General features: G+C 46.7%; 1 protein-coding gene across 3 annotated transcripts in view; it reads right to left on the bottom strand.

Moving 5' to 3' along the window:
* Positions 1-19,804, bottom strand: part of DTNBP1 (dystrobrevin binding protein 1) — a 175,856-nt gene that overhangs the window by 155,746 nt on the left and 306 nt on the right. For all 3 annotated transcript variants that reach the window (XM_073589948.1, XM_073589947.1, XM_073589949.1), the window contains exons 2-4: positions 10,431-10,484; positions 7,472-7,522; positions 756-816 (exon numbers count right to left, since the gene is read on the bottom strand). In XM_073589948.1, the coding sequence (XP_073446049.1) occupies positions 756-816; positions 7,472-7,522; positions 10,431-10,484 (166 nt within the window). The remainder of the gene's footprint in view (positions 1-755; positions 817-7,471; positions 7,523-10,430; positions 10,485-19,804) is intronic.

Genomic DNA, 19,804 nt, shown 5'->3' with positions numbered 1-19,804 from the left:
ATAGCTAAAATCATGATGATAAACGCAGGTTTCCACTGCAGTATCGTAATGACAGGCATACCCCGGCTATCAATGCAACCCATTGCTGTCCGGCAAATACATCACAGGTGTGCAGAGGGCGCAGGGAATGATGTTCCCCCCCGCTGGTGCATAGTAAATGCTGCTGTCAGAAACTGTCTACTTAAGAGAAATGAATATTCACCGCATTCCACTCCCATGAGCGTGAAATGCGGTGAATATTCACACCCTTTAGTAGCAGCACATGTGACCGCCAACAGCTCCAGGAAGGCTCCGACTGACACTGTGCTCGCTATTACAGAGCAATGAATACTCACTGGTCTCCGCGCACACAGTCCCGGCGGGCAGAGCAGTGAGTATTCCGGCAGCTGCCCTTGCCTTACAAGCAGCACGTGATGTCCCTGTGCTGCTTACAAGCATAAAGCAGCTGCCGGCATTGGAACAAGATGCTGAGAGGGAGCCCAGGAAGGTAAGTGTAATGTTTTTGTTTTTTTTAATGTTTTCTGATAGGGCCATGCATACCGGGATAAGGATGGGGCTATGCATACCAGGACCGGGGATGGGGGTCAAATCATACCAGGATGCTATTAAAGAGAAATTAATATTCATTTCCCTTCACACCCATGGACGTGGAATGTAGCTAAGATTCATTTGTCTTTAGCAGCAGGCACAGGAGTTAGCCGCAGCAGCTGGTTCCTGCCTCTGTGACCCATATTAGTAATATTAGTAATATTTACCTCTCCTGCTTTAGCACATTCTTTTGCACCTTTGTGCAATGCAGCCCATGAGTCCTCATATCTACAATGGAAAATATGAAAGTAATCACTATATACTTAGAGAAGTTCTAGAGTTGTTAAACTCCTCATACAAGTAGAATTAACAAACATTGGATATACTGCAGAAGCTTATTAGAAGAAGTCTAGGAGAGAACTCAGAACATCACAGTGCTGATATTAGATCTCAAAAAGGCAGGTGGTGTCATGTACAGCCACTATGCATTTCAATGCATAACTGCACATAATAATACCTCAAACCATGTGTTATCTGATCCTTGTGTTCTGACAAGCACAGTCACTAGACTGCAGACCTGTCTCACTTCATTAATAATTAGGAGTATTTATCGGTGACCAATATTCAATTGTAATCCGTCATTAGAGAGTCCTTCAAGCTATCAAAACACGTTTCATAAGCCAAACTTCATCAATGTAGTGAAATAGTGACTAATTCATTTGGAAGGTTTATCGGGAATATAAAAAAAAACAACAGCAGAAATATAAATTAACTTAAAAACAAATAAATATCATTAGAAATTAAAAAATACCTTTCAATGAAAAAAAAAAAAAAAAAAAAACCAACAACAAAAAAAAAAAAACACATTTGTGTTTTTTTCCAGGAGGAATCACTATAGTATGATAAAATTGCCACCATCTTCTTACACTAACAGTAACCTAAAGTGGTTACAGGACAGGGGGCTGTGAGCATGTGCAGAGAGAAGCGCCACTGCTGCCAGCGTATGGTGCAGGTTATCTTCAGGTCACAGCATCAACTCGGCATTCATAAAGACAGGGGAAGCAGTGTGAGTAGCCTCATCTTAAGCCCCCGTTACACATAGCGATATCGCTAGCAATATCGCTGTAACGTCACCGATTTTGTGACGTAGCAGCGATATTGCTAGCGATATCGCTATGTCTGATACTTACCTGCGATCGGCTCCCCCGCTGCTCATCGCAGGTCGCAGGAGAAGGTCCTGGATAATTTCTCGTCGGCCACTTCCTGCTGGGCTTCCTGTGGCGCCGACGAGCGACGCGTGGCCACGGGCGGGAGGACGTCAGGATCGCCGCGTCTGACAGGTAAGCAGCGACCCCCGACCCCTGCTTTGTCGCTGGTGAGATCTGCCTGTGTGGCAGCTCACTAGCGACCACTTAGCGATGCACCAGCGATCCATATCGTTGTCGGGATCGCTGGTGCATCGCTAAGTGTAACGGTACCCTTACATCAGCAGCCTTGGCATCTCCAACATTAGATCATATAGACAGCAGTTTCTGATGCACATGGATCTGTTAACATTTTAGGACAGGTTTACATCAATGTAGCACACAGCCTAGAGAGTATCCCACATAAAGTCAATTAAAACATAACCTTTAATGAACCATTAAAAGGACATAACACACAAAAACATTACAAAATAGTGCTCATGTGAACCAGTGCTTGCTCAATAAAAAATGGTTTGGTCTTAGGTATTAGATATAGCATTCCAGCATCAGGGCGTATCCTGCTGGAGAGACGATCCACTCATGGGGAGCTGAGACATGGGAAAACCAGTGTTAATGTAAAGTATTCCCCTACACTCCCTGTCGTGCCCCAGCGTTACTCCTGTACTAACAAGGACAGGACCCAAGTGGATCCTGTAGTGGACACCCCCACTTAAAGCTCACACTATAGTTGAATGCACATTACATCAATGTAGCAAAATAATGACCATTCTAACGGACTATAGCAGGGGTGGGCAATTAATTTTCCCGAGAGACCGTGACTGTTTGGAGGGCAGAACCAATAGGCCAAAATTAATTCTACTCAATATTAATAACGATATATTATAATTATTATATTAGTATAAGTTGTATCACATAACCCCTTCATGACCCAGCCTATTTTGACCTTAATGAACTGGTGGACACCATGTCGCGTTTGGAGAGCCCCTGTGTGCCTAAACATTGGAGCTCCCCCACAAGTGACCCCATTTTGGAAACTAGACCCCCCCAAGGAACTTATCTAGATGTGTGTTGAGCACTTTGAACCCCCTAGTGCTTCACAGAAGTTTATAACGTAGAGCCATAAAAAAATCATTTTTTTTTTCCACAAAAATGATATTTCTGCCCTCAATTTTTTATTTTCCCAAGGGTAACAGGAGAAATTGGACCCCAAACGTTGTTGTGCAATTTGTCCTGAGTACGCCGATACCCCATATGTGGGGGTAAACCACTGTTTGGGCACACATCAGGGCTCGGAATGGAGGGCGCACTGTTTGATTTTTTTGAACGCAAAATTGGCTGGAATAAATGGTGGCGCCATGACGCGTTTGGAGACCCCGTGATGTGCCTACACAGTGGAAACCCCTCAATTCTAACGCCAACCCTAACCCCAACACACCCCTAACCCTAATCCCAACCCTAATCATAACCCTAGCCACAACCCTAACCCCAACTCTAAACCAACCCCTAACCCCAATGCCAACCCTAACCCCAATGCCACCCCTAACGGAAAAATAAAAATATTTTCTTTATTTTATTATTTGTGTCTGCCTATGGGGGTGATAACGGGGGGGGCGGTGATTAATTTATTTTTTTTTATTTTGATCACTGAGAGTTTTTCACAGTGATCAAAATAAATGAAGGAATCTGCAGCGTTGAAGATTCCGACAGGCGCACTGCACAAGTGCCCGCCATTTTCCAAGATGGCGGCGCCCATAATCTGGGACGGAGGGATACCAGGAGCCGGTGTGTGTGTGTGTGTGTGTGTGGAGGGGTGTCAGATTAGTGTCTCCAGCCATGTCCGATGCTAGTGCAGCATCGGCCAAGGCTGGATTGTAATATTTCATCAAATTTCATGATGAATTACTATCGCTCTGATTGGCTGTTAAAAGTGAAACAACCAGAGTGATCGATTTGGGGGCTAAGCCACCCCCCCTGCCAAAGCCTCCTGTGTTTGCAGGTCGGGTGACCTTTCAGTGACCCTCGATCAACCGACCCACAGGAGGGTGATTTATATCATGACGCCTACGTAAGCGTCATGGGTCGTATTGGCACAGCTTTTCATGACGTAGGCGTCATGGGTCGGGAAGGGGTTAATATTGAGCAAAATTAAGTGTGCAGACATCCTCCTATATATCATATGAGCCCCCCCACACGCGGCTAGAGTCCACACTTTCCTCCCCCACACGCGGCTAGAGTCCACACCTTCCTCCCCCACACGCGGCTAGAGTCCACACCTTCCTCCCCCACACGCGGCTAGAGTCCACACCTTCCTCCCCCACACGCGGCTAGAGTCCACACCTTCCTCCCCCACACGCGGCTAGAGTCCACACCTTCCTCCCCCACACGCGGCTAGAGTCCACACCTTCCTCCCCCACACGCGGCTAGAGTCCACACCTTCCTCCCCCACACGCGGCTAGAGTCCACACCTTCCTCCCCCACACGCGGCTAGAGTCCACACCTTCCTCCCCCACATGCGGCTAGAGTCCACACCTTCCTCCCCCACATGCGGCTAGAGTCCACACCTTCCTCCCCCATATTTCATGATCCCCACACCTTGTTCCCCCTTATGCGGCATGATCCCCACACAGCCTCCCCCACATGCAGCATGATCGCTAGACAGCCTCCCCCATATGCGGCATGATCCCCACACCTTCCTCCCCCATGTGTGGCATGAGCTCCACACCTTTCTCCCCCATATGCGGCATGATCCCCACACCTTCTTCCCCCATGTGCGGCATGATCCCCACACCTTCTTCCCCCATGTGCGGCATGATCCCCACACCTTCTTCCCCCATGTGCGGCATGATCCCCACACCTTCTTCCCCCATGTGCGGCATGAGCCCCACATCAGACACCCCCATATACACTGCATGAGCTCCACACAGCTCAGCCTCCCTATATATACACACTGCATGAGCCCCATACAGCACAGCTTCCCTATATACACACACAGCATGAGCCCCACACAGCCTCCCTATATACACAGCATGAGCCCCACACAGCCTCCCTATATACACAGCATGAGCCCCACACAGCCTCCCTATATACACTGCATGCGCCCCACACAGCCTCCCTATACACATTGCATGAGGTCCCATAGCCTCCCCATATACTGTGTGAGGCCCCAATAGCCTTCCTAAATGCAACATGACACCCCATAGCCTCCCCATGCGCAGCATGACACCCTCATAGCCTCCCAAGTGCAGCATGATGCCCTCATAGCCTCCCCATGTGCAGCATATCACCCTCATAGCCTCCCCATGTCCAGCATGTCACCCCCATATGCAGCACCATGCCCACCCAAACATCCCACACACATGAAAAGAAAAAAAAACAAACAAAAAACACATACTCACCTCAGTGCTATTCCCTGGCACTCTGCTTCTCTCCCTGTCTCCGGTGCGCTGACGCTCCGCAGTATACCGCTGACGCAATGAATTGACGTCATCGCATCAGCTGTTTCACACGCTGATTGGTGGAGGAAGAGGCTGGAGGCCCCTCCTCCACCAATGCAGTTAGCACCTATGGACACAGTGAGCGGGCACTTTGCCCAGGTCTGAACTATAGTGATTCTCTCTAGAAAGTGTGTGATTTGCCAAATAAGGTATTTATTCATGATGACAGTTTTCTAATGTATTCATTTTTTCTATTCCCAGAAGTACACAGAAGATCATGTATCTGAATTTCCTGCATTTTCCCAGCTGTGTGCCAGTTTTAGAAAACGTACTCTAGTTGTGAGCTGAAGTACATTTCTGCTAGAATTTACACTACTTTCTGGCATAAACAGAGTGAATCTGTCATGCAATGTTTAGCAACGCCTTTCCCGCTAAGCTCCACCCATGAGTGTGCCTCGGGAGTTGGGGGTGTTACCGTAAAAAGGCCAGTTTGCTGAATTTTTTAACTACAAGTAGGGCAAAATTCTGCAGCTTTTGTACATGTAACGTATATGATAAATTCATTAAGTTGCTTAATTGATATTTTTAATGCGGCCAGTGAGTGAGAATAATGAAGTTCAAGTTCTTATACTGATAATGTACTTGTCTTCAAAATACACAAAGTGTATAGGGTTTGTCCAGAACTATAACATTGATGGCCTATCCATAGGATAGGTGATGAATATCTGATTGGTGGGGGGTGTGACAACCGTCACCCCGCTAATCAGCTGTTCCCGGTGTCGGCAGCGAACAGAATTGCTCAGTTACGGAGCAGCACAGCTCCAGAATTATGGCTGCAGCCGGGTACTGCACATCCACTCCTTATTAATTTTAATAGGTGACGGATGTGTAGTACCTGGCCTTGGCCACAATACAGTCGACGAAGCAGTTACAAGAGCTGCCAACACTGGAAACAGCTGATCAGCGGGGTGTCGGGTGTTGCACCCCTACTGATCAGACATTGATGACCTAGCCTAAAGGCCCCGTCACACACAGCAATCTCGCTAGCGAGAGCGCTGATTTTGTGACACCACAGCGATCTCGCCAGCGAGATCGCTGTGTGTGACGGGGATCAGCGACCGGCCCCCCTGCCGGTTATCGCTGATCGTCCTCGATCGGTCTGGGCCATTTTCCGATTTCCGATCGCTGGTCTCCCGCTGGCCAGCACGCATCGCGTGTGGCAGCGAGAGACCAGCGATGCTGGTTTCTAATGGAAACATCGGGTATCCAGGAGCTGCGGCTCCTGGATATTCGCTGTTTACCTTGGAAACCGGCGTACACGCTGGTTTCCAAGGTAAACATCGGGTATCCAGGAGTCGTGCAGCTCTTAGATACCCGATGTTTATATTAGAAACCAGCGTCGCTGGTCCTGATCGCTGGAGGGGCTGTCTTGTGAAAGCTCACTAGCGATCAGCCTAACGATGTCCCAGCGATCCCATCATGTCGGATCGTTGGTGGGATCCCTGGGACATCGTTATGTGTAACGGAGCCTTAAGAATAGGCCATCAATCTTAAAAACCCAGACAGACAATCTCTTTAACTTGACAGACAAACACTCCAGTATCCGCTTGCAGAGATGGGGGTGTTTAAAAGGCTTCCTTACTGTAGCTATTCTTTACAAAGTGAAAACAAGAACATTCTAAAATACAAATTTCCACTGAGAACACATGTAAAATGGTAATAAAAAAAACAAACATTCATTTTACATTTTTCAGCACTATACAAAGGAGGTTTTAAGTTATATGTTAAGATGATCATTAAACTGAAGTATATAGCTGGTTTCTCAGTGGTTAGTAGCGCTAGAATCCTGGGTTCAAATCCCACCAATGAAAACAACTGCAAGAGTTTGAATGTTCTCCCCATGTTTGTGTGAGTTTTCTCCGTTTTCCTCCCACACTCAGGGGACATACTGGAATGTGGATTATGAGCCACAATGGGGACAGTGATGAATTCTGTAAAGTGCTGAGGACTACCATAGCGCTATATAAGCTACAATAAATAGTTTGCATTTTTAGATTTGTGACAGAGGCTGCCTGCTTGGTCTTTTATCTGGCATCTCCCCAAAGGTGGATCATTTATAAAGAAAAGAAATCTAAACAGACATTCAGGTCCAGAGATCAATACCCATGCCACTCTCCAATGTATTTTGGGGTTGTGCCACGTTTGGAACACTATTTAATTACGTTAAATTATATAGATTTTATAGTCCACTGCATTTATTTTTAAAGCCACATTAAAGTCATTAGAGGCTGGTAAAGCAATTACCTGCTAAGAAGCTCCACACCCGCTGGAAACCTGACAGATTGTTCTACGGGCCTATAAAGTAAGAATGAAAACATTAACTAGATGATACTTCATACAAAATGTATACACAAACAGATCATAAGACTGCCAGTCAATTCTCAACTGATCAAGTTGTTTTTTTTGCCAAGTTTTTTTCTGCAGCCAAAACCTTATCTCTTGGCAGTAAAAAAAGCTGCAGATAAAACACAGGTTATGCTGCCTTATTTGTTGCCTTTTTCTGGATCCCAAAGATCATCTTTACTTCCACTCTAAAGGCCCCGTCACAGACAGCGATCTCGCTAGCGAGATTGCTGATTTTGTGACGCCATAGCGATCTCGCCTGCGAGATCGCTGTGTGTGACGGGGATCAGCGACTGGCCCCCCTGCTGGGTATCGCTGATCGTGCTCGATCGTCCTGGGCCATTTTTTGACCGCTGGTCTCCCGCTGGCCAGCACACATCGCTGCGTGTGGCAGCGAGAGACCAGTGATCAGCGACGCTGGTTTCTAATGTAAACATCAGGTATCCAGGAGCCGTGTGGCTCTTAGTTACCCGATGTTTACGTTGGATACCAGCATGTACGCCGGTTTCCAAGGTAAACAGCGGGTATCCAAGAGCCGCGGCTCCTGAATACCCGATGTTTACATTACAAACCAGCTTGATCGCTGGACCTGATCGCTGGAGGGGCTGTCTATGTGACAGCTCACAAGTGATCAGCCTAACGATGTCCCAGCGATCCCATCCATTTCGGATTGTTGGTAGGATGGGACATCGTTATGTGTAACGGGGCCTTAAAAGTTACAGGAGTTCATGAAAAACAATTGCAAATGTAGAAACAGCAGGGGATGCTGAATTGGTAGGGCAGAGCTGGTCATGCATTGTATACTTTAACAGAGATCACTAATTTAATTAAACTATACTAATATACTAAGGGTACTGTTACACATAATGATGTCCAGCGATCCCACCAACGATCCGACGTGGATAGGATCGCTGGGACATTGTTAGTTGATTGCTGGTGTGCTGTCACAGACAGCCCCTCCAGCGATCAGGACCAGCGAGCATGCTGGTTACCAACGTAAACATCGGGTTTCTAAGGGCCGCGGGGCCCTTAGAAACCCGATGTTTACCCTAGATACCAGCGTGCACTGCAGGCAGGGTGGGAGGTGGAGGCAGAGCGGCACAGACAGACCGGTGGAGCTCTGCTATCTGCTACTCCGGTCTGACAGACTGGAGTAGCAGATAGCAGAGCTACTCCGGTTTGTGCGCCGCTCTGCCTCCGCCTCCCGCCCTGCCTGCAGTGCACGCTGGTATCTAGGGTAAATATCGGGTTTCTAAGGGCCCCCCGGCCCTTAGAAACCCAATGTTTACGTTGGTAACCAGCGTGCAGCGTAGCTCATCGCTGGCTCCGCTGCCACACGCAGAGATGCACGCTGTCCAGCGGAAGACCAGCGTTGAAAAAACGGGCCAGCACGATCCTGCACGACCAGCGATACCCCGCGGGGGGGCAGATCGCTGCTGGATGTCACATACAGCGATCTCGCTGATGTGTCACAAAATCAGCGATCTCGCCAGCGAGAATGCTGTGTGTAACGGGCCCTTAATAGTAGCATCCATGCTCATGTGAGTTACACCAGGACATTTTGGTAACTTGGGGGGGGGGGGAGGGGGGGGAAGAAATCACAAAAATAAGTGGGCTTCACATCCTGCTGTGCAGGAGTTCTTTTTTCATCAAAATTGCTGCAAGAACTGATAGCAGCCCTTTTACTCATTGCTTTCTTTGAGAAAAAAAACACTGCAAAAGTGCTGAAAGAATCGCCATGCTACAAATTTAAATTTGCAAGTCACAAATAAGCAACGCGCATGAGACTTCAAGATTCTCACATTCTTTTTGCTGGCATCAGGTTCAAGTTTTATGACAAATCTCTGAATAAAAAAAAACAAAATAAGTCTACAACATGTGCACAGGCCCTTAAAAGTGTTTCGGCTATAGCAAGTGGGGGCAAATCACATATCCCAATGAGGGGCGCATTTGCTTGGACAACGAGCAGTCCTTTGTTTTCCTTTGATTCACAGGAACTACTAGAGAGCTTGGACTCCCTGTGAACCAGGGCTCCCGTCGAGGAAATTCGTGAGATATAGACTGGGCTTGATTTAATAAAGAGGATTACGAGAGATATGATCCATGTTTACCCCATGAGCAATAATAATGATTGCAAGGCTAGAAACTGCAATAGGAGACGTTTTCTTTCTAGACATTACAGTGGTGATGACTTTTTTTTTTGTAAAATGGGAATTTGTTTTTAATTTAATCTTTTCCTTAATTTGTCCCATTCCCCCACTTCCCAGTTGTTCTTAATTTTCTGTGTTTACCTGAAGTGGGTAATATGTTCGTGTAAAAATTGTTGGAAAACTTCAAGATACTTTATTAAAAAGAGCGCTTGGACTCCCACTGATCATAATGTTATGGCATATCATTGCTAGAGATAATGGAATAAAACTAAAATCCTAGACAGAGGTTCTTCACTGCTAGCAACGATGTAAGACACTCCTCTCAAATCAGACTTCAATGTATAATAAAATTTATTTTACATCTATAAAAAGGCTAACTAGGAAAAAAAATCAAACACACTAAATGGATAAAGATGGAACAGTAGTGTATAAGTAAAGCTCCCTGTAATAGAAATATTATATTCTTATTTCTTCCTATCTAGCTCAATACAAGCTAATAGCCAATTGTAGCAGCCATTACGATTTTTCTTCTTTCCCTATAGCTAGATAGCAAAAAGGAGAGAAGGCGCTGATAGTCTGCGAGTATTGTCTACCTTTGTTCAGCTCTTTCTCTCCTTTAAAACTAATTAGGGATAATCCAGTAGCGGACAACTCCTTTAACGAAATGATGAAAACAAGTGCTAAAGAAAAGTATGCATTGTTCTTTGTACCTGTGCTGCTTTTTGATCTTCACTTCTCTCGATTTATCACCTAAACTTTTTAACCTGCAATTAAAAACATAAAATAAATAAGCTTTAAAATAGGGAGACAATCCGGTATATACCTGTAAACTACAGAGAATCCAATAAATGTGTGATGCTAGATATCAGCAGATGTATTCTGCTCTTTAAGGAGGAAAAATAAATAGTGAAAAAAAATCATGTGAAGAAGTCATGCTTTTGGTAGTTTTCTATGAGGTTACGGTTATTGTTGCCGCAGTGGTGAAACATTTATTATACAATGGAAAATATGAATATGGATGGTGAATAGCTTGAGCAAACAGCACAACGAGAAAATAGAAGTCTATGAAAATAAATGCTCTTGAGGAAGTTCTTGACCCAGACAACCAATATTTGCTCTGCTGCCATGATATGAAATCATCATTTTCCACAGTGATCTGTAACCGAAAAATAAGTTACACAGAAAGAACTGGTTCATATTGAAGCTACCGAATTCTCTAAAAACTTCCTAAAATGATTTTACAGAAATGTCCTAATACATACATGTCTGCAGATGTTATTTGAAAAAGAAACTACATAGAACTGATAACACCACATACATAATGACGCCAGATATAAAACACGTAAATATTTTCGTGTTCATCTGCTGCTACCAAAAAATTAAAAAAAAAACTGAAAATACTTCAAAGAGTCAAAAAAATTAAAAAATATACAGTGGGGGAAATAGTTATTTGATCCCATGCTGATTTTGTAAGTTTGCACACTGACAGACATGAACAGTCTATAATTTTAAGGGTGGGTTAATTTTAACATTGAGAGATAGAATATCAAAAATAATATTCAGAAAATCACATTGTATAAATCACAAATTTATTTGCACTTTGCAGTGAGAAATAAGTATTTGATTCCCTACCAACCATTAAGGGTGAGTGCACATGCTGCGGATTCACCTGCGGAGTTTTCCGCGCGGATTTGCAGGTAAAATGACCTGCGGATTTGCCAGCGGTTTTCCCCTGCGGTTTGACACCTAGACAATGGAACAGGTGTCAAACCACTGCGGAATCCGCAGAAAGAATTGACATGCTGCGGATTTAAAACCGCAGCATGTGCACTGCGGATTTGAAATCCCATTGGCTAACATTGTACTGTACATTGTCTGCGGATTCGCAGGGCCGGATTCGCAGCAGAATCCACAGCAGAATCCGCAGCGTGTGCACATACCCTAAAGGCCCCGTCTCACATAGCGAGATCGCTAATGCGTCACCGATTTTGTGACGCAACAGCGATCTCACCTGCGAACTCGCTACATGTGACCGGCCCCCCTGCTGGATATCGCTGATCGCGCAGGAATATCCTGGGCCATTTTTTCGTCGTCGGCGTCCCGCTGGCCAGCATGCATCTCTTTGTTTGATCGCCAGATCGTTGCTGCGTCGCTGAAGAGATCTGCCTGTTTGGCAGCTTACTAACGATCATTTAGCGACGCACCAGCGATCCCTACCAGGTCGTATCGTTGTCGGGATCGCTGGTGTGTCGCTAAGTGAAACAGGACCTAAGGGTGTTTTGCCTGCGGATTCACTATCTCCACAATGGTGGAGATAGGAACCCGCAGCGGATTCCGCAGAAAGAATTGACATGTCAATTCTTTCTGCGGTTTCAAAACCGCAGCAAATCCGCGCGGATTTTTCCGCAACGTCGGCACAGCGTTTTTTGATTTCCATTCAAATGAATGGTACTGTACACCGCAGCTAAAACTGCTGCGGGTCCGCAGCGGCCAAAACCGCTGCGGAAACGCAGCAGAATCCGCAGCGTGTGCACATACCCTTAGAGTTCTGGCTCCTATAGACCAGTTAGATGCTCCTAATCAACTTGTTATCTGCATTAAAGACAGCTGTCTTACATAGTCACCAACGAACGTTTCGGCAAACACGCCTTCTTCTACCCCCAGAAGAAGGCGTGTTTGCCGAAACGTGCATTGGGACTGACACCATCACCCACAGGAGGTAACACTTATTTGCAACTTTCTTTGTTTATTTATGCACTAGCGGTATGCTGTTGATGCATGTACATTATGCCACTATGAGGCTTTAGATATTAGCTCAAGGATAGCATTTGCTGGATGTCTATTGTGTGTGCAGCCTCCTCATGGCTTTTTTGTGGGTAAGGCTAGTTTCACATTAGCGTTTACGGCCGCAACGTCGGGCTGCGCACGGCCGGTGCTAAGCCCCGCCTCCGCCGGTAGCTCCGCCTACAGACGCATGACGCTGCATGCGTCCCCGATCTTTAGCACTGGGGACGCAGGCCGTGCGCAGGTATGCGTTTGGCGGAGCATGCGTCCTTTTGACGCTGCGCCAACCAGCGCCAAACGCAACAGGTTGCAATTTGGTGCGCTCGGCGCAGCGTCAAAAGGACGCATGTGCCGCCAAACGCATACCTGCGCACGGCCTGCGTCCCCAGTGCTAAAGATAGGGGACGCAGGACGCATGCAGCGTCATGGGTCCGTAGGCGGAGCTACCAGCGGAGGTGCGGCAAGGGGCGGGGCTTAGCGGCGGCCGTAAACGCTAATGTGAAACTAGCCTAATGGTGCCAATTTTGTGGTTTCACACTTTTTAAGATCTTGTCTTTTTTAACTTTTTATATGTATGTGTCTAAATAAAGTTTATATGTCTTCATTTGCAAATTTGGTTTCCGAGTACAATTTTTTTCTCGGACTATCAAGAAGACACATGTGCAGGTCCATCTGAAATTTGCCAATGAACACCTGGATGATTCTGTGAGTGATTGGGAGAATGTGCTGTGGTCAGATGAGACAGAAATTGAGGTCTTTGTATTAACTCAATTTGCCGTGTTTGGAGGAAGAGAAATTCTGCCTATGACCCAAAGAACACCGTCGCCACTGTCAAGCATGGAGGTGGGAACACTATATTTTGGGGGTGTTTCTCTGCTAATGGCACAGGACTACTTTACCGCATCAATGGGAGAATGAATGAAGCCATGTACCGTAAAATCCTGAGTAACAACCTCCTTCCTTCCATCCATTAAAAATGGGTCTTCCTGCAAGACAATGACCCAAAACATACAGCCAAGGCAACAAAGGAGTGGCTTAAAAAGAAGCACATTAAGGTCATGGAGTGGCCTAGCCAGTCTCCAGACCTTAATCCAATAGAAAACTTATAGAGGGAGTTGAAGCTCCGAATTGCCAAGCGACAGCCTCATAATCTTAATGATTTAGAGGTGATCTTCAAAGAGGAGTGGACCAAAATTCCTCCTGACATGTGCGCAAACCTCATCATCAACTACAAAAAACATCTGACTGCTGTGCTTGCCAACAAGAGTTTTGCCACCAAGTATTAAGTCTTGTTTGCCAGAGGGATCAAGTACTTATATCTCACTGCAAAATGTAAATATATTTATATAATTTATAAAATGTAATTTTCTGGATTTTATTTTTGATATTCTATCTCTCAATGTTAAAATTATCCTACCCTTAAAATTATAGACCGTTGATGACTTTGTCAGTGGGCAAACTTACAAAATCAGCAAGGGAACAAATACTTATTTCCCCCACTGTAAATGCTGCAGAATTGCTGTTTTTTTCCCTAGTCCTCCTTTGAAAAAAAAAAAAAAATGTATAAATTATACATACACTCTACAATGGTACAGTTATAGAACCACCCCAGCATTTTTTTTTTTTATTGCACCACTGGAGTTATGCTTTAAATATTATTCCCCTGTCTTATACTCACCAGCCATCACCTTCATCATTTTCCAGCTCCTGTCGGCAAAAAGTGACCTGCCGACAGCTCCAGAGTTTCATGGGGCACGCTGGAGGCCACTTTTCAATACATCTCTTTGAGAGACTCGTTCTGACGCTCATAGACTTACGTCTTGTGACGCAACTTCTGACCAGAGATCATGGCATAAGATGGCGCTGCGGGATCGGTAAAAGGTGATGGAGATTGTGCAACCGGGGTCAGAAGGCTTACATTTAAAGAGCAACTCCAGCACTGAACAAAACATCAAAAAACTCTGCAGTGGTGCTTCAAAGACAAAAAAAAAAAAAAAATCACAGTTGTTGACGAAAAAATGCTTGGTCTTTAGGGCCCACATAGATTTTTCCCCTTGGAAAATAGCAGGGGATCTGGAGCTTTGCAACATCAAAGAATTCAGTTCAACCACGAAAAAATGCGAAGACGTGAATTAATCAGCACTGAATTTTGGATTCTGGTGTTAAGACAGTGGACATGCACTGCAGGGGAGCAGCTAGATTGCTGTCAGCCTCAGAACTATATGAACTGTGAGCCATGGGATTTCTGTAGCAGTTTCAAAGGTGCTCAGATATATGGGAATACACTTTACTTATATATATATAAGGGTGCAAAGGTAACTCAATTATCAGTACAAGTGGCTGGTAATTGGCAAGAGAGAGATTAGATTACAAAGGCAAGTATTCATATGCAAGTACACAGCAGCCATTGTACCAGAACAGGTCATATGATTGACCTAGATCATGTGACTGACATGTAACCTGCAACATAACGAGCCTTTATCTAATAAAGAAGAAATGACCAGACTTAATAGCCAAATGACTGGGATGGAGAATTCCAAGTGCAAAGACAGCAGTATTAAAAAAGGAAAATTTGCATCCACAGCGTAAAGGCTTGTACAATAGACAATCCTTTGGAAAGACTAATTATTATACATGGGTATGCAGGGATATATTAGTCAGCTTGTGTCCCTGTTGGTGGAATTGAAAAGTCACAAATTATGAAGCAAGGCATATTCATCCTTTAAAATGTGAACTTTCCACTATGCTAGTTACTTCTGAAAAGTGTTAAACAGGGAAAAAATGAGCTGAAAAATGTATTAAAGGGAATCTGTCATCAGGTTTTTGACACATAATCGGAGCTCAGTATAATCTAGGAGCAAAGACCCTAATTCCAGCGATGTGTCACTTACTGGGATGTTTGCTCTAGTTTTGATAAAATCACTATTTTAATCAGCAGGAGATTATCCCTAGTGGACTAATAAACCTGCTGCCAGGTAGTCCTCCACATTCATGAGCTCAATACAATCCCACCCTCACCACTGATTAGCAGCTTTCTGCCTATACAGAGTGTACACAGAAAGCTGACAATTAGTAATGAGTGAATGTGCTCGGATAAGGCATTATCGAAGCATGCTCGGGTGCTGGCCAAGTGTCTTCGGTGTGCTTGAAAAATATGTTTGAGTCCCTGTGCCAGCGTGTCTTGCTGCAACACATGCTTGGATTGCCTAACAAACAGTCAATCCCTGCACGTGTTGTGGTTGTCGAACAGCGTTGAGACATGCAGCCGCAGAGACTCAAACATTTTTCAAGCACACTGAAGATACTGTTAGCACCTGAGCGTGCTCGGATAACACTTTATCAGAGCACGTTCGCTCATTACTATTGCCAACCAGTGGTGTGGGTGAGGTTATACAGTGCTTAGCATTTAGGGTATGTGCACAGGTTGCGGATTACCCTGCAGATTTTTCCGCATGGATTTTCCTAAATCCATAGATAAAATGACCTGCGTTTTACATGCGGATTTAGTGCAGATTACTGTTGATTTTCTGCAGATTTTGTGAGGATTTCGCCTGTCTTTTCACACCTGCGTATTCCGATAATGGAGCATATGTAAAACGCTGCGGAATCCGCACAAACAATTGACATGCTGCGAAATGAACCCTCAGCGTTTATACTGCGGATTTTTGCGCAGCATGTGCACAGCGTTTTTTGTTTTACATTGGATAACATGGTACTGTACACCGCAACAGAATCTGCTGCGGACCAACAGTAGAATCCGCAACGTGTGCACACACCCTTACAGAACTTGTAGATAGATCTGCAGCACGTAAAGTAGTGATTTTATCAAAACTACAAGCAGCCCAGTAATACATTGCTGGCATCAGAATCTCTGTCCCTACATCAAGCTGATCTCAGATTAACTGGTAAAACCTGGGGAAACATTCCCTTTAACTCTCTTCCAACATCGGGCATAAATTTACGCCAATGTTGGACTCCCTCCCTTTGATGTGGGCTCCGGCGGTGAGCCCACATCTTTCCTGGGACACGTCAGCTGTTTCGAACAGCTGACATGTACCCGGAACAGCCATGGGTGGAAATGCGATCCATCCGCGGCTATTAACCCATTAAATGCCACTGTCAAACTCTGAGGCTATGTGCCCGCGTTGCGTTTAAATCCGGACACTGAAAACCGGACTCCTTCCCAGAAATCGCGCGTTTTTTACTGAGATTATGTTCGCGATTTTGCTGCGATTTTTGCGTGCGATATTCAAGCACTTTCCAAGCGATTTGAAGCATCGCTTGGAATGTGATTGACAGGTTGGTCACACTCGTCAAACATAGTGTTTGACAAGTGTGACCAGGTTTTTTCTATTGAGGCCGCCTATGCGGCATCAATAGTAAAAGAAAGAATGTAAAAAATAATTAAAAAAAAAAATAAATAAATAAATCGGGGTATATTTACCTTCCGACGTCCCGCTCAGTCTCAGCGACGCTCCCGTTCCCAGCGATGCTGTTGGTCTTGCATTGCTATAACGATCTCACGAGACCACTAGAGTCACGCGAGACTACGTCATCACAAGACCTTGCCGCAAGGCATTACTGGGAACGCTGAGGCCCGGGATGGCAGCGCGGGACGTCGGAAGGTAAATATACCCTGATTTTTTATTTTGTATTTTTTTTTTTTTACAGGGGTATGGTACGCAGGGCCTGGAGGACAGTCTCCTCTCCTCCACACAGTGGGTACCAACCGCACCCGAGACGCTTAACTTCGCGCATGGTGGGCATAGCCACATGCGGGAAGTAAGCAATTCTCATGCATTCCTATGGGTGCGGAATCGCGGCAATTCTTTGCGATTCCGCACAAAAGAATGAGCATGCTGTGATTTTTTCCGCGATGCGATTCCGCCGCGGAAAAAAGCTTAGCATTAGCACAGCATGTGCGGAGTGCCATAGGAATGCATGGGGGCGTTCTGTACAAGATTTTTAAACGTTTTCGCAGCGTTTGAGCCGAAAATCGCAGCAAAAACGCTTGAAAATCGCATCGTGGGCACACAGCCTGACAGCGGCATTTAAATCGTGCTTCTGGCCATTAGGCCAGATTTCGGCCTACCGGTGACCCCTGTCACTTGCTCGTGGGTCACCGGTGGGTTGGCATGGCAACCAGAGGTCTCCTGGAGACCTATATGGTTGTCAGTGCTGGATTGCCATGAGCGTCACCAGGTGGTCGGTGCTCATAGCAAGTCAGGAATTCTGCTACATAGAGGCAGTCTGATCATCGCCTGTATGTAGCAAACCTATGGAGACTACTGAAGCATGCCAAAAGTAAAAAATGATAGAGTAGCCATGCTTTCCAGCACTTGGTGAATGGCTCGTCGTCGATTACTGCAAATTAGAAAGCAACAACAATGTAATCATGAATTGCAGAAACACGACACTGTGCAAATACAGAATGGCATGTGCATATGGGGACAGTGCATATACACACACGGCGTGTACACATGGGTACACGCTCCCAAAAGCTCACACTGTGCATAGTACAGCAATACAAATCCGCATTATCGTGTATGGAAAACTGGCTTGGAGACCTAGCTTCAAAAGGGTTTTCCATAAAGCTAGAAAAAAGAAGTAAAAGACTCTGCAATACCCCCTCAGATTGTCACCCTGTGAGACACCGCCCCAGCTTGTCACCCTGCGAGACCTCCCCTCAGCTTGTCACCCTGTGAGACCTCCCCTCAGCTTGTCACCCTGTGAGACCCACCCTCAGCTTGTCACCCTGTGAGACCCCCCCTTCAACTTGTCACCCTGTGAGACCCCCCTCAGCTTGTCACCCTGAGACCCCCCCTTCAACTTGTCACCCTGTGAGACCCCCATTCAACTTGTCACCCTGTGAGAGCCCCCCTCCAACTTGTCACCCTGTGAGAGCCCCCCTCCAACTTGTCACCCTGTGAGAGCCCCCCTCCAACTTGTCACCCTGTGAGACCCCCCTAAACTTGTCACACTGTGATAGCCCCCAGCTTGTCACCCTGTGAGACCCCCCCTCAGCTTATCAGTGCGATATCCCCCTCAGCTTGTCACCCTGTGAGACCTACCCTCAGCTTGTCACCCTGAGACCCCCCTCAGCTTGTCACCCTGAGAGACCCCCAGCTTGTCACCCTGAGAGACCCCCAGCTTGTCACCCTGAGAGACCCCCCCAGCCTGTCACCGTGATACCCCCCAGCTTGTCACCCAGTGATACCCCCCTCAGCTTGTCACCCTGTGATACCCCCCTCAGCTTGTCACCCTGTGATACCCCCCCTCAGCTTGTCACCCTGTGATACCCCCCCTCAGCTTGTCACCCTGTGATACCCCCCCTCAGCTTGTCACCCTGTGATACCCCCCTCAGCTTGTAACTCTCACCCTGTGAGACCCCCCCCTCAGCTTGTCACCCTGTGAGACCCCCCCTTCAACTTGTCACCCTGTGAGACCCCCCTCAGCTTGTCACCCTGAGACCCCCCCTTCAACTTGTCACCCTGTGAGACCCCCCTCAGCTTGTCACCCTGTGAGACCCCCCCGTCAACTTGTCACCCTGTGAGACCCCCCTCAGCTTGTCACCCTGTGAGACCCCCCGTCAACTTGTCACCCTGTGAGACCCCCCCGTCAACTTGTCACCCTGTGAGACCTCCCCTCAGCTTGTCACCCTGTGAGACCCCCCTAAACTTGTCACACTGTGATAGCCCCCAGCTTGTCACCCTGTGAGACCACCCTCAGCTTATCAGTGCGATATCCCCCTCAGCTTGTCACCCTGTGAGACCCCCCCTCAGCTTGTCACCCTGAGAGACCCCCCCTCAGCTTGTCACCCTGTGAGACCCCCCCCCTCAGCTTGTCACCCTGTGAGAGCCCCCCTCAACTTGTCACCCTGTGAGACCCCCCCGTCAACTTGTCACCCTGTGAGACCCCCCCGTCAACTTGTCACCCTGTGAGACCTCCCCTCAGCTTGTCACCCTGTGAGACCCCCCTAAACTTGTCACACTGTGATAGCCCCCAGCTTGTCACCCTGTGAGACCACCCTCAGCTTATCAGTGCGATATCCCCCTCAGCTTGTCACCCTGTGAGACCCCCCCTCAGCTTGTCACCCTGAGAGACCCCCCCTCAGCTTGTCACCCTGTGAGACCCCCCCCCCTCAGCTTGTCACCCTGTGAGACCCCCCCTCAGCTTGTCACCCTGTGAGACCCCCCCCTCAGCATGTCACCCTGTGAGACCCCCCCCCCTCAGCTTGTCACCCTGTGAGACCCCCCCCCCCCTCAGCTTGTCATCAGTCACAGAGGCAGCACACTGCCGA

This window comes from Dendrobates tinctorius, unplaced genomic scaffold (assembly GCF_039654945.1).
Source record: "Dendrobates tinctorius isolate UK_male_01 unplaced genomic scaffold, ASM3965494v1 ptg000115l, whole genome shotgun sequence".
In the NCBI taxonomy this organism is placed as follows: domain Eukaryota; kingdom Metazoa; phylum Chordata; class Amphibia; order Anura; family Dendrobatidae; genus Dendrobates; species Dendrobates tinctorius.
This window is presented reverse-complemented; position numbering and strand designations above follow the sequence as displayed.